The 15,505-nt window shown below is 40.9% G+C and overlaps 1 protein-coding gene across 2 annotated transcripts in view; it reads left to right on the plus strand.

The window, feature by feature from the left end:
• SSR1 (signal sequence receptor subunit 1) overlaps window positions 1-11,993 on the plus strand; it is a 17,800-nt gene extending 5,807 nt beyond the window's left edge. Inside the window, exons 3-9 of one of the 2 annotated variants that reach the window (XM_083187973.1) lie at window positions 2,644-2,737; window positions 4,559-4,821; window positions 5,132-5,208; window positions 7,534-7,612; window positions 10,174-10,267; window positions 10,822-10,836; window positions 11,150-11,993. In XM_083187973.1, the coding sequence (XP_083044099.1) occupies window positions 2,644-2,737; window positions 4,559-4,821; window positions 5,132-5,208; window positions 7,534-7,612; window positions 10,174-10,267; window positions 10,822-10,836; window positions 11,150-11,217 (690 nt within the window). In that variant the 3' untranslated portion in view covers window positions 11,218-11,993. The remainder of the gene's footprint in view (window positions 1-2,643; window positions 2,738-4,558; window positions 4,822-5,131; window positions 5,209-7,533; window positions 7,613-10,173; window positions 10,268-10,821; window positions 10,837-11,149) is intronic. The other variant, XM_083187974.1, reaches the window with a different exon arrangement.
• The last annotated feature ends 3,512 nt before the right edge of the window (window positions 11,994-15,505 follow it).

The raw sequence follows: 15,505 nt of genomic DNA on the forward strand, positions 1-15,505 counted from the left end.
TATACCCCTAGATGAATTCCCTGAGGGGTGTAGTTTGCAAAATGGGGTCACTTGTGGGGGGGTTCCTAACTTTTAGCATCTTATGGTGCCTAGAAACCTACATGGTGCCTAAAAAATAATCTCATAAAAAGGAGGCTCCAAAATCAAGTAGGTGCTCCTTCTATTATGAAGCCGGTGGTTTGGTCACCGTGCACACTAGGGCCACATATAGGATATTTATGAAAACCAAAGAATTGGGGGAATCAATTTTTAGTCACATTTCTCTAGTAAAATCTACTGTGTTCCTTAGAAAAATGTATTAAAATTGAAAATCCGAAAAAAAAATTTTGAAATTTCACCTACACTTTGTTTTAATTCCTGTGAAACACCTAAAGGGTTAACAAACTTCCAAAATGCTGTTTTGAATACTGTGAGGGGTGCAGTTTTTGAAATGGCATCATTTATGGGGGTGTCTCACATACAAGTCCCTCAAAGTCACATCAGAACTGAACTGGTCCCTAAAAAAATCAGTGTTTGAAATTTTCTTGAAAATTTGAGAATTTGCTATTCATATTGTAAGCCTCCTAGTGTCCAAAAAAATTAAAAGGAAGTTGAAATAATGATGGAAATATAAAGTAGACATATGGTCTATGTTAGTTATTAACTATTTTGAGTGGTATGATTATTTGTCTCACAAGCAGAAAATTTAACATTTTGCAAATCGCTAAATTTTCCATTTTTTCACGACATTTTGGTATTTTTCACAAAAAAACACAGACTGTATCGACCCAAATTTACCACTAATTTGAAGTACAATGTGTCACGAAAAAACAATCTCAAAATCACTGGGATAAGTAAAAGCAAAAAAAAGTTATCCCCACTTAAGTGAGACATGTCAGATTTGAAAAAAATGGCTCTGTCAGGAACGCAAAAACTAGCTCTGTCAGGAAGGGGTTAAAAAAAAATCTGTGTCCTGCTTTCAATCTGTGATTGTAGTAAGCAGGATTTAAAAAAAAATATATTTCCCTCGGGCCTCCTGCAGCATTAGAAGCTTCCCTGTAGCTGTGCGATAATGATCAGCTTTGAATCTTGCCCATCATTGTACAGACAATGGTCCTTATTCAGGTTCACTTGCAAAGGCAAATTCCTTCTCAAATGGACAAAACCATGTGAACTGCAGGTGGGGCAGATGTAACATGTGCAGAGATTTATACTGGTTTCACATCGCATAACCTGCTTAGACCCGGTATTTGAAAACGCTTCTTAAAACGGGTCTGAGCAAGTTAACCCCTTTCACATCGCCAGTTGTAACCGGTATATTACCGGGTTGGTACCTTTCACACTGAACCCGTTTCACCAATAGAAAACAGTGGATGTCATTTGTAATGGACTTTTTGTGGCTCACATATTTGTATTACAACTAAAAATAAGCCTGTTTGTTGATGATTATGTACTGGACCAATTACAAATGTCTTTAGTTATATAAGAGAATCCTTTACAGTGCCAGTGATTTGTCTAGCAATGGCTGCCTCCCCTCTTATCTAAGCATCTCCCTCCCCTCCTAATCAGTCCTTGTTGCAATAACTGTATACTTTGTTGAAATATGCCATCAATTCTTCTCCACTACTTCATATGCTATTTCTCTTTTTTCCTGATTCAGAATTGTCAGGAAGGGAGACAGCCTATCACCTTTTGTGGCAGTCATGTGTTCAAAATACAGGGTCTGAGGCTTTCACACTGTAAAATGGTTTGGCTGTGAAATGTGTAGGATCCTTCTTTTAACACTATTTCAAGAACCAGGTTTTTATAAACGGTAAATTCACTCTGCACTTTCACACTGCAGCTAGAACCATTATGAAACCCTTAAAAACTGCAATATACAGTGTTATAGCTGCTGTGTGAAAGGGCCATTCGATTTGGGTGGGGTTTTATGTCAGTGAGATCTATATTGCCATCTAACAATAAAGCAGCCAGTATTTTCCCTACACAGAAACAAAATAAGTCACCCAAATCTAAATCTCTCTCTCCACATGTTACATGGTTTTGTCCATTTGAGAAGAAATTAGCTTTTTGTGAGTGAACCAGAATAAGGGCCAATGTTTGACAATAAAGCCACTTGCTTTAAGCAATGAAATCTTCCAGAGTCATCTGCACTGCACCCCAGAAGATTTCTGTGCATGCCACTGTTACCTAGGTATGCACCATCTGGCAACATCACTTGCACGGCCACTTGCCTTGTTGATCCCCTGACGCTTGCCATAACCTCAACTCCGGCTGATGTGCTTCAAATATATCGCTGGCTCGTTGTTGACTGCCGGACCATGAGCTCTGGTTGGCTCATGAGCCAGCACCATATTTGAAGTGTACCAGCTGGAGTCAGGAGGGGGTGAAGAAGCCCAAATTTCTCCTCCTCCCTCAGAGATGGAGATGGTAGGGGCAGTAGGAACGGCAGCCGCTCTTAATTGGTGAGTATGAGGCAAAAAACACACCCTGGGAGTTGTGCCATGCTACCAAAAAGCCCACCACTGAAGTGGTCGTTTGCAAAACACACTTTCATATTGTACCTTTCTATGTTTTTCTCCCCCCCCCCCCCCCCCCCCCCCCTTTTTTTGTTTTTATTTTATTTTTTTATTATATTTTTTTATCATTAACTATAAACTTTAGACAGAAGAAAAAGAGGAAGAAGAAGATTTGAGTTCTGGCGAACCGAAAGCGTCTCCTAATGCAGATACCACTATCTTGTTTGTTAAAGGCGAAGGTAATTAATGTAACTCTCCAGCGCTTGATTTTAATTTGTTTGCCTATACAATTTAATTGTGTGTGTGTATATATAATGATATCATACTATATCGGTCTATTTTTTGTGGCACTGTAGTACTCCCTTTCACATTGCTCAAATAACCCGGCCGACGTGCAGTGTCAAAGGGCCTTTTAAAATTACACGGGTCCAGCAACCCGCCATTCCTCCCTGAGTAAAAAGAAGGGTTAAACTCAGTTCGAACCCGGGTTGCTGTGTAATGTGAACAGGTAACCTGGGTCGCGTGACCCAGGTCCCATTCACCCTATCCTATAGGGAAGAGATAGTGTCAGTTTCAAGTACTGCCTCCTTCCCCGCCACCGATAACATTAGTGACCCAGGGTTGCTCCCGGGATGGACCCATGCTCAAATCCCAGGCCCTACAACATGGCGCACTGGTGTAACAAATATAGTAGTGATTTAATACAAATGATTGACTAAAATTATTTTTCTCAGTGACAAAATGAGTCCCTAGCACTACTATAATTTAAAATAAAACTTGAAGAGGCTGCTTCCCTTATGTGTATCCAAATAACACACATAAGGGAAGTATCCTCTTCACAAACCTGAAAACTGTTCTGTGTCTAGTGACTAGCCTGGTTATCGTTTACACTGTTCCTCACCCCCATTCCTTCCCTGCAAAGTTTACAACATGGGGAGATCTGGGTTTCCTATTAAGCTTCTGTTCGGGTTTATCTTGACCTGCTGAATTTTACAATTTTATGGAGCATATGTCGAGGAAGGTTTTGGTGTATGAAATATTAATCTATGACAAAAGGGGACCCCACAAGAATTATTTTAGAGTGACAATCTCCTTAAGAGTGGTAGTGCATGCAATGTTATGAGCAGTAACTGTGCTCTCATAGAAAGCATTAAGAAAGCAGCTCATCCTTGATATGCCCCTACCCCATCTCTTCATAATGCTGCCCCTTCGTCGGTAATATAGGCAAATCTTTCCCATTAGTGACTGTCTATGTTCACCTATTATCTACCTCGTGTACCTCCTGCTTCCTACATACCCATGTTCACCAACCATTTCCCCCTTCCCATCTGTACCTCTGTCCCATCTATTTATATGTCCTTTCTACTTCCCCAGTTGTGCCTTTGCCCCCCCCCCCCATGAGTACCTCTGCCTCCTACATCTCCATTGGTGCCTATGTATGTCACTGACTCCCAAATACCACCTTCCCATCTGTACCATCTATTTAAATGTCCCTACCACTTCCCTACTTCCCCAGTTGTGCCTTTGTCCATCCCCCCCCCACCCCCCCATGAGTACCTCTGCCTCCTATCTCTCCATTGGTGCCTATGATCATGCTCAAGTATGTCACTGACTCCCAAATACCACCTTCCCAAATGCCGGTGGCTGAATATAGGTTAAAGTACATGTATATTAACAATATATCCTGTACAAAAATGGGCCGGATCGCTAGCATGCGTGTTTTTTTAAAATTTATTTTAAAATCTGTAATATCGGTTATGAGAATACATAGGTCCCGTTATTAGCTGCTTGACTATGTACTTTTGCAACATATTTTGGGGAGGGGAGGGCACTTAACGCAGATTTTGATTTGACAGGCGAACCAACCACCCAATTAGTGCTAGGTATGAGGTGATTTGAATAGCACCCAGCAAAACAATAAGCCGCTGTAAATTTACTGCAGAATTGACTAAAACCTTTCATTTGTAAATCCCTTGTTGCCATAAGCTTGTATCTTTTTTTTTTTTTTTTTTTTTTTTAAGCCAATGTAAACATTTTTCTTTTCAATTTTCCTTATTCAGATTTCCCAGCTAATGACATAGTGAAGTTCTTAGTGGGATTTACTAATAAGGGTACAGAAGACTTTGTTATTGAATCACTGGACGCCTCATTCCGATATCCTCAAGATTACCAGTTCTATATCCAGAATTTCACTGCACTCCCTCTGAACACTGTTGTGCCACCTCAAAGACAAGCCACATTTGAATACTCCTTCATTCCCGCTGAACCTATGGGAGGTCGTCCCTTTGGACTGGTCATCAATTTGAACTATAAGGATGCCAACGTAAGAATTAGATATTTTTTTTTCATGACTACATCTCAGGTTTATATTTTATTATCAGTCCTTCATTTGCATAATATAGCTTTTAACATTTAACAACCATTGGTACCTATTTCCAGCTTTTGGGAGCTGATGGCTGAAATTTGCTCCCATACATTACGAGCTTGCTCTAACCAGAAAGATAGGGTAGATAATCTTACAGTGTGTATCCAACTTTCCTTTTTTAAATAATATCTGCAATGCTTTTCCTTTAACAATTTTAGTGTCCTATGAATGTAACTATTTTTATTTCAATAATTTATTCTGTCTCTAGGGAAATTCTTTCCAGGATGCGGTGTTCAATCAGACTGTAACTATCATTGAGAGAGAAGATGGATTGGATGGAGAGACGTAAGTAATCCATGATTCCCCATGTTCACTGCAGCTGGCAAATTATCTTGGTAAAATGTTTTTATAATGTGGTGCATTATATTTTAATACCTAGTTTCATGGTCGTATATGTATAACACTGTGGAAAAACATAAAGGTTTGTTATTAAATCGAATCCGTATTTGGTGTGCTCACACTTTGGGGGATATTCAATCTCCGGCGAGCACCTCCCATCGGGGAGATGCCCGCCGGGCCCTATTCAATGCTGTCTTTCCCGACAGCATTGAGCAGGGTATCTCGGCAGAACGAGCCCAACATCACTAGCTGTCGGGCTCGTTCTGCCAGGAAGTGACGAGCTGCCGGCTGCAGCTCGCCTCTTCCCGGCCGCAACTCGTGGCCACGCCCCCTTTTCGCTCCCCAGCAGGCGGGACATTGAATCCCGCCTGCATGTTCTCGGTCGAGCTGACCGAGAACGGGACTGTGTCACGGCGGTCGAGCAAGCTCGACTGCCGTGACCCTGACATTGAATACCCTCCTTTGCCTTCAACACTGCATTAAATTCTTCTATGTACACTTGCACAAATTCAGGGAGTTTGTAGGATTATAGTCTGGCGTTTGATTAACAAATCATACAAAAGCAGGTGGTGGTCATCATTTTTTAATATGTAGGTTAAAACAGTCATTATCTGAAACAGTTGTGTAAGAGGCATGAAATTGGATTTGGAATAGCCAAATTTTATTATAAAGGTGAGGTCATTGGTCATACACCATGGCAAGACTGAGCACCGCAACAAGACACAAGATAGTTCTACTACATCAACTAGGTCTCTCCTGGGCAAAGATTTCAAGTTTTTAATAAAGCTAAATAAAATGGGCAATATTGAGGAATGTGGACGCACTGGTCATCCAAGTAATTTGATGCATTAGATGTAAGGAGCATCATGCCTACTTCCCTTCAAAAATTGGAAGATGTCAATCCGCTCCATACTGGCAGACACCATTGGGACCCAGGTACACCCATATTTAGAGAAGCTTTGCAAGAAGTGATCTTGGAAAAAATGTTGCCAAATAGCCATACCTCGACGTGGAATAAGTATGGCGACTATGTACGAGAACAGGAACTGGGGTGCAGAAAAATGGCAGCCGGTGCCCTAAATTGATGAGTCAAAATGTGAAATATTTTGTTAAAAAAAAGAGCGGTACAGTAATGAATGCCTGTAGGCAACAATAAAGCATGGTTGAAGTTACTTGCAAATATGTGGGCTGCATTTCAGAGAATTTGAGTTGGGGATTTGGTAAGGATTAATTTGTGTTCTCAATGCTGAGAAATTCCAGAAGGTGCTTATCCATTATGCAATACCATCACAGGTCCTTCTGAGTTGTTTCAAATGTTTTCTGAAGCAGGACAAGAGTCTGAGTGTGGAGTTCCCCTTAAACTGTGTGCAAGTGTACCAAGAAGATTTGGTGCCTTTAAGGCAAAGACTGATAACAAATGTTAATAGGTAAAATCTAAATTCATTTTGCATTTGGTTAATAAACTGCTAACACTTCTATTTTTTTTTTTTTTTACCTTGCAGCATTTTTCTATACCTGCTTAAATCTTTTTGCACAGTGCTTTCTAGAATAGTGCAAAACCTTTTAAGTCCTGCAAGTTGTGCTGCACAACTTAACTAAGGGGGTTATTCTAGTCCATTCTTTCTGACAAAATCCTTCTTAGATGGACAAAACCATGTGCACTGCGGGTGGGGCAGATGTAACTTGTGTGTATGGACAAAATAAATATTCCAAAAGCCACAAAAATCCCTTATCCAAAATGCTTGTGGTCCCAAGCATATTGGATAAGGGATACTCAATCTGTATTGCAAGAATCCTTTTCCTTCGGAATATGTTTTTGTACAGTTTGACTGAGATACAAGTCAGCTTTGGCCCAATTATCTATTGTCCCTCATCAATGTTAATATTGACCTTCTCCTATCCTGGATTTCCTGCTGTAATGTGCTATGGCTGTCTGACAATGCTCATGATTTCAGCAGTAGAGCATACAGTATTGTGTTTTAACAATCACTGGATCAGGGACCAGATACTAACACTTTGACCACTAAATTACTATTTCTAGTGACAGTTTAAACTTCATTTTAGAAGGATGTGACTACATCCCCTACCTACATAAGGTGTGTAGCGAGGAAGTGGTTACATTTTGGAGGATCTATTTGAACATAGATTGTAAGCTCCACTGGGGCAGGGACTGATGTGAATGTTCAGCTATTCTCTGTATGCGCTATATAAAACTGTTAATAAATAATATTGTATGCTGTAAATTGACTTGTGTTTTTTTCTTTCTCAAAGGATATTCCTGTACGTGTTCCTTGGAGGGCTTAGTTTACTGGTGATTGTTGGTTTACATCAGTTGCTGGAGTCAAGAAAGGTATGTAGTATGGTGACTTTTTGTGGGAGGATAGGGTGACTTATGTTTTTACACTATTACAATGAGTACAAGTGGGTTCACATGGTGCAGTTTTGGCTTACTATGTAGTCAAAATTATATAGAAAGTTAGGATGGGTAAAAGAGTATACGCTGCCTTGCTGGTTTTGAGTGCTAGGTGGGTGTAGTGCGGTGCAGAAAAAGGAGTATGATATCTGAACTTTAATCTGTTTAATCAAATATAAAATTGTTTGCCACTTTTGAAGGGCAGCAAAGTTCACTTATTGTTGCAGTTCTGGGGCAATGTGGCACATGGGGTTTGATGTGGTGGGCTCTGTGTGAGCACTTGGGTAGTGGTGTTTTGATGTACACCTATATGGGGTCCCCAACTAGTGGGAATAGTCCAGAAGCAAGTGTCACCAGTGGAGATTCCCAATATGGGATTAAGAGTGTCTGTCCTAGACCTCTTTACACTTCTGTGGGTCTTGTGTTGCAAGACCCACGGTCCCCCTTGGTGATTTGCACTGGAATTTGTAGGTACTTGGGGTAGAGTGGCCGGAGAAGTGCCTGTGCAGCTTAGGGCGATTTTGTCTGAAACCCCCTTACAATCCCATAGGTTTTGTTAAAGCTATGTCCCCTCCGTGTGGATCAATTGTCAGTGATGTGTCTCCTGTCAGCGGCGTCCCGCAGGACAGGAGTGTGCAGCGTGACTCAGTTAGTAGGTTCTGGCACAGCGGTGGGTGATGTCACCTTTCAGTGGTGATTCAGCGGGCAGCCGCGTCCTTCCTCTGTCTGTGTGTGCCTGTCAGCACTGCACTTCCGGGTTCCCCGACTCGCGAGGTCCCGGGTGCTGACGTCAGTGGGCGTCTGTGATAGCGTTCGGAAAGGTTCTCCGTCCTGCAGGGGGAGGGGAGGGCATTGGCTGCAAAACATGTAGCACTGGACTCTGTGTGTTTCTCCTGTGCTTCTGGAATATTCCCACTAGTTGGGGACCCCATATAGGTGTACATCAAAACACCACTACCCAAGTGCTCAAACAGAGCCCACCACATCAAACCCCATGTGCCACAAAGCCCCAGAACTGCAAAAATAAGTGAACTTTGCTTAAAACTGCCCTTCAAAAGTGGCAAACATTTTATATTTGATTAAACAGATTTAAGTTCAGATATCATACTCCTCCTCCTTTTTCTGCACCGCACTACACCCACCTAGTACTCAAAACCAGCAAGGCAGCGCATACTCCTTTACCCATCCTGTTATTCCAAAAGTTTTTTTGGGGATACCCTTAAGAGTATTAGTAGCGCATGTGAACACTAGGTCCTTCACTAACAAGGTGAGCGCAGTGTACCTACCTTAAACTGTATACAGAAATTTAGCCAACATCTGTTTCCCCTACTCATAAGGTCTGTGTTGCATTGATAGACTCCCTTGTAATGTATTTGACCATTGCCAAAGAGCACATAGTCAAGATCTTAAGGGAAGATAGTCAAGATTGTATGGTTCTGGGCTCTGAGGAGTTCAAGAGGAATCATAGACAAAATCAGCCATTGCCAAAAACGCATTGTGTACACCACTTTTATATTTCATAACTGAGAACCTATTTGGCAAAGTTTTATTTTATGCATGTACTATTACGTATTTATGCAGCACCTTTACAGAATAATTCACCTCACTGCTTGCTCCAGGGGAGCTGAGGATATATTTCTTATGGGTGCACATACTAAGGTTAACATTTATTTAGTGGCTGGATTTTAAGAATGTTTGCTTACAAACTGAATATTAAATACACATTATAAATAACATTAGTTGTTTTTTGTTAAATTACATTAAAGTGCAGCACGTTATACATTTCCTGATATACTCTGTGCTGCTGGGGCCCTGCTACTGGCACTATATAACTTTGTGTGTGAGTTTGTGCTATCTCCATTCCCCTCATGTCACTGTCCCAGTCATCACTGACCTATCATGTCTGTCCTGATATACTATGTCCTGCTGTCCCACCCCTAGGGGTGTGTTACCCCCACAGTGATTGTTCTCACACTGTAAGTAATACGTGTACCAAGTTTGGTGTAAATTGCTGCAGTCATTCCAGAGTTATGCTGGAACATACATATGATGGTACAGAAAAAATGTAGATTTTTTTTTATTTAAATACAATATTAACCATCATTTTGACTTTAAATTATCCTGTCGCTTACCCTATCACTGTACCCCCAATTGCTCCTTATTTGCCCATATCCCGTCGCTTACCCCACCGAACCCCCAATTGCTCCTTAATTGCTGTAGTGTGTGTGTGTGTGGTCACTATTTAGATGCAAGTTTTATGTTTGTCTTAATGTACAACAGCATATTGGAATTTTGTACAGCCTTTACAAATATTGGGCTCTATTTATTTTTGATGGAGATAGGAGAGCCATACACCGTTATGGGCACTTTACATGGTGGCTTGGTTATAACCACCGCCTAAATCTTACATTATACAAGTGGTGTTTCTGTGATTGAAGAGAGATTTCCTGTGTTCCATATGGGTGTCCTTTATCAAGTGTGCCTTTTTCTTTCTACAGAGAAAGAGACCAGCTCAAAAAGTGGAGATGGGTACATCAAGCCAAAATGATGTTGACATGAGCTGGATTCCTCCTGAGACATTGAGCCAAATAAGTATGTATTCGCATTTTACGCAATCGGTTAACCTCAAAAGAACACAACTCTGTATCTGTAGACTGATGTTATGCAACCAGGATGTTGCCATAGATGTGGTATTTACACTTTCCAGTAAATGTTATGTTTAATAAAGTTCCTTACCTTACTGAAAGATAATTAAAATATAACACCTCCCACTGAACAGTACTTTTGAAAGACCCAGTGTTAAATCGTTATGTACTATGGTCAGTCTGGATTGGTACTAAATTCGGGCGGTCGGAATCCTGGCATTCCACCCATAGAGGGAGAAAGTGTCGGGATTTTGACCACCGGGATTGTTACTAATTGTAATTGTCTAATTGTAAAGATACAAAGCCTTTTTGCCTCTTGACAAGTAATATGTTGTCTTTTTCCAAATGAAAACGAATACTCTTGTTTTACATGTGGCTTTTCCTTTTATTATATAGCTGTTTTCCATTTCTTATTGATATCTGTCCTGTCATTGTCTTAATCTCTTCTCTAATATATCTTGCCATTTTTTTTTTCTGTCTTTTGCTTCCTTGTGACTTCAGTGCAAAGTAGACGAGGTGAGACTACTTGACTTTCTTTCTCTTGGAGTGTAGTACACTTGCACAGCTTGTGATCCTGTCTGTTCTGTATCTACTATAATTCTGCATAAAGCCATGTGAGCATTGCAGTGACTGGGACTTATGTCCTTGGGCTGTCTCCTGTGTCTACAGTTATACACAGTAGTTTGTTACACGGGCACGTCTTCTGTCATGACTGTTGGAATGAGATGAAACCGCTGCATGGAACATAATGTCTAACTTGTGATAAAAAAAAAACATATCTGATACTAGTACAATATCTTATGTTCTATTTTTTTCTTCCTCTTAATAGACAAAGCTTCCCCAAGAAGATCTCCGCGCAAAAGAGCCCAGAAAAGATCAGCGGGATCTGATGAATAAACAGACTTTGTGCCCCTCAATCTATTTTGTCCTGAATACTGACCCTCCTTACCAAGATGGATAACTTGTAGTGTCCATAATGGGGGGGAAAAAGGAGAGAGAAGTGAAGTCCTCCCAAAACATTGACTGCGAAAACATTTTTTTTTATATATGTTTTTTTTTTTTCTCCCATGGGATTGGATTTTTTTTTTTTAGTTTAAAATCTTGAGCCCAATATATCCTCTTAAGCGTGCTATGCATAAGCTATGGTCATGTGCTGCAGCAGTAATGCTAAAGCATTGAAGTCCTAAGTTGCATGTTCATTCTTATTGACAAGTTTTTTTCACAGAGAAATGCATCTTTGGGTTTTCCTCTTGAAGGAAGTGAGCTTCAGTGTATGGAAACCTAATGATGGTGATCGGGAGTCCTGGGGAAATGTAGTCCATTATGCTGCCATATCTAGAATTCTTAGTGGCAGGAGAGAAAGGCATCAAGCTTCCTTTCTTGCTTATTTTCAGCTATCAACATCACCAATGTGGATTTATACTAAACTTCTACCAGAAGTTTGCACTGTGGACATCTTGGTTTTGGGAATGACATATCAAGGGTTTTTAAAACATTTTTTTTTTTCTAAATTGGTAAAATAAAACCATGGACTGTGGTGTCCATGCAGGTGAGTGAGCAGCTTTACAAAGAAGAAATGTTTTACTTTTGTAAATAGGACAAATTGTCTTTTGAAACAGTCTGCCTGCAAGTGTACAAAGGAATACATTCTTAAATAAAAGTAAAACTGTCAATTGTTTTGGGCTTTTCTTTCTTAATGTATACTATTTTTGGGTATGGATCATCTCCTTAGGTCAACACTTTTTTTTTTGTTTGTTTGTTTTTTAGGCATCTAGTTCTGGATACTGTCTAGTTCTGTCGGGTCCTACAGCATCAGGCACATCGGATTTTGTCTGATAAATTGGCCCAATCCATCTGAATTGGGTCAAATCTGACAATCTCACAAGTGTATTACACAGATTATTACAGTCAGTGTGTACATGCAGTGTTTGAGGAGGGAAAGGTTTGCAGACAGCAAGGTCATATAGAGCACAACAGGAAGCTACAGCTCTTGCTGAGCTTGTTACAATGTTGCAGAGCTTAAGTCACAATGCATGCTCTTCTCACTCTGCGGCCAGGCTCAGAAATATAAGGCTTGTAACACTACAGCAGGGGTGACCAAAACATTGATCGCAATCTACCGGTAGTTCGCGGAGCTCTCGCCGGTAGATCACCACCATCTTTAATTACAGCCTGAAAATTTGTTTCTAAAGCATGTGGAGGCTTCTCAGTGGTCCCATTGATGCAGTGTGCAGCTGACATAATGATGTCAGCCACACACTGCATGGTGGATCCAGCTTGATCAAGTCCATGGTGTAGCGGGAACAGGTCTCACTGGAGGAAACTGACAGTGGCTCTGGGACCTGTCTGCACCAGCGGAAGCAGCTAGCGGCCAGCATTGGAACATTGCACACATGCAGCATGGATAATATAAAGTCCATTGAGCGTTTATTTAAATGTGAATGTTACTGTTATGCACTTGCACAGTGAAGGGTTTTAAAAGGTAGGCAATGAGATTTCCTGGTTGAGATCATGAGATTGAATTCAGAAACCACTTTAGGAAGAAAATGAGGATTAGTTCTTAGAAAGATTTTATTCGGCAACACCTTCAAATATGGTTTCTCTGCCCAAAGGGCTTGTAACTCACTGACTCTCCTTGCGGAAGTTATATCAACAAGGCATACAGTCTTCCAGGTCAGATATTTTAGAGACATTTCTGATAGTGGCTCAAAAGGAGGTATCATCAGAGCCTTCAATACTAAGTTCAAGTCCCACAAAGCCACTAAAGATCTTATTGGAGGCCTCATTCTCTTAATTGCATTAATCTGATAAATTGTTCTTATGCAAGTTTTCTTTCTAGTAGAACACTCAGGGCTGATATTTTGAACTTTCAGGGTTGAATTGGCCAGACCTTCAGCAAACCCTTTGCATAAGAACTGCAAAACATCAGCAGTAGGAACATCTTGTATTGACTCTTAAGACCCTCTCCAGTTAATGAAGGTATGCCAAACTCTGTAATATGCTACAGACGACACCTTTCTTGCTTGAAGTAAAACCGAAATAACTTGGTCTGAAAGACCCTTCTGTTTCAGAGAGTTCCTTTCAATCTCCATGCCTTTAAAGCTAAGGATCAGGGTGTAATATATTTGTCCTTGTAATAATAGGTCTGGAACCACTGGTAGGGTCCAAGGTCCTTGTACTGCTAGTCTCAACACTGTCGCAAACCATGCTCTTCGAGGCCAAAAAGGAAGAATTATTATTACTTCTATCTGGTCGTCTATAACTTTCTTCAGGACATTGTGAATGGGGGGAACACATACCCCAACCGGGACTTCTGTTGAATTGAGAAGGAGTCCACCGCTGACGTCTGGGGAAGATCGTACCTGGAAAAGAATGTCTTCACTTTTCTGTTCAAATTAGATGCCATCAGATCTACTTCTAGTACTTCAAACCGGCTAGTCACGTCTTTGAAAATTCTGTAGTTTAATTCCCATTCTCTGGGAAGAATCGCATGTGGACTGAGGAAAACGGCTAGGATGTTCTGCTCCCTCAGCATGAATAAACAGTAGCTGTCGAAGACATCAAATTCTCTTCTGCCCAAGTTAAGAGCTTTGAGACCACCATCATAAGTGATTTGCTCCTGGTTCCTCCTTGATTTATATACGCCATTACTGATGTATTGTCGGATAAGATTCTTTTTTTAACATAAATACATTTTTATTGAAAATTTTCATAGAAATGGGGTACAGAAAAAAAAAAAGTAGGGAAACAAAACCAAGGGGGAGTGGAGGTCATACAGGGTCCAGCAGTATACAAAAAAAATGTAAATAATCATATCAAGCAATATAAGGAGCAACTGAGCGAGATCATTACAATTTAAACAGCTCAGATTAGGTATCGTCAGGAGTAGTGATAGATGTTGGCGAGGTAGTGTTTTTCTCATTGAGACTAAATTGTAGGGTTTCTCCGGATGGGTCGGGAAGTACTGAGCTCCTTCGCCCTCGGTAACATGTGTGCCAATAAGCCCATTGGACTATTGGTGAGGATGCGGAGCAGGTGTAAGATATGAATCCCGTTTCCATAATGAAGTGATAATGGGTTTTATAAATCATTTTCAGGATCAGAGGGGGCCTGCCTGTTTCAAAAGTTGTGCCAGGGCTGCGTGTGCAGCTATTAAAACATAATGTTTGTGGCTAGGGATGGAAACAGGGATGACATTCAGTAGAGCCAAAGAGGAGGATGGGGTGAGCTGAAGACCGAGAACAACATTGAGTAGATCAAAAACATCTGACCAGTATGTGGTCAGTACTGGGCACGTCCAGAACACATGAAATATGTTTCCCACCTCCCCGCATAGGTGCCAGCAGAATTTAGAGCATGAGGTCCAGAATATGTGCAATCTGGAGCAATTTGACATGCATTTCAGTGTGATTTAAGCATTTGGTCATAGTGTATGATGAGAGAAATATTTTGCTCCATTGTGTAACCGTTAGATCCAGACCTAACTCAGTTTCCCATTTCCTCTGGGCGTTAGATTTATTGGGGGGTGTCAAGTCTTGTAGGAGCCCATACCAAAAGGAAATGTCATGTTTAGAATTAGACTGCAACAGCCTGGAGGTAACAGATGAAAATAACGGATTAAGGGGGTTGCCGTCCCTAAGGGTGGACTGCCACCAATGTGAGATCTAAAGATTATGCATCAATTCACTATTCGGGAGAGAATTTTTTTGTTGGAGACTTGGAAAAGACAATAGAGTGGGGCCTGATAGTAGGTCTGCTAGTGTTGCCACTCCACAGGCAGACTATCGTGCTAGACTTAAATTCTTGTTGACATGGATAAGAGTTGACATGGTCTGAAGGGAGATATTAGTTAGTGTGTGGGAAGGAGGAGGGAGTTTGGAGATTATTTTATCCCAAACTGATAAGGCGGCCTTCATGGATGGGAGCATGAGTGTGGGGGTGGGTCATATATGTTTGGAGAGTAAGAAGGTATCTTTAAAAGGGAATCAAGCGGAAGCTGAGGTCTCAAGGAGAGCCCAACTGATAACGGAATCTACTTTAAAAGTTTTTTAACTGAGCTAGGATAGATGCTTCATGATATAAAGTCAAATCAGGTAGACTTAATCCGCCTCTGGCTTTAGGGAGGGTCATTTTTAGAGTGGGCTAGTTTAGGGGGATTAGAGGACCAAACATATTTAGTCATAAC

Source organism: Crinia signifera, chromosome 5 (assembly GCF_055691185.1).
Source record: "Crinia signifera chromosome 5, ASM5569118v1, whole genome shotgun sequence".
Taxonomy (NCBI): domain Eukaryota; kingdom Metazoa; phylum Chordata; class Amphibia; order Anura; family Myobatrachidae; genus Crinia; species Crinia signifera.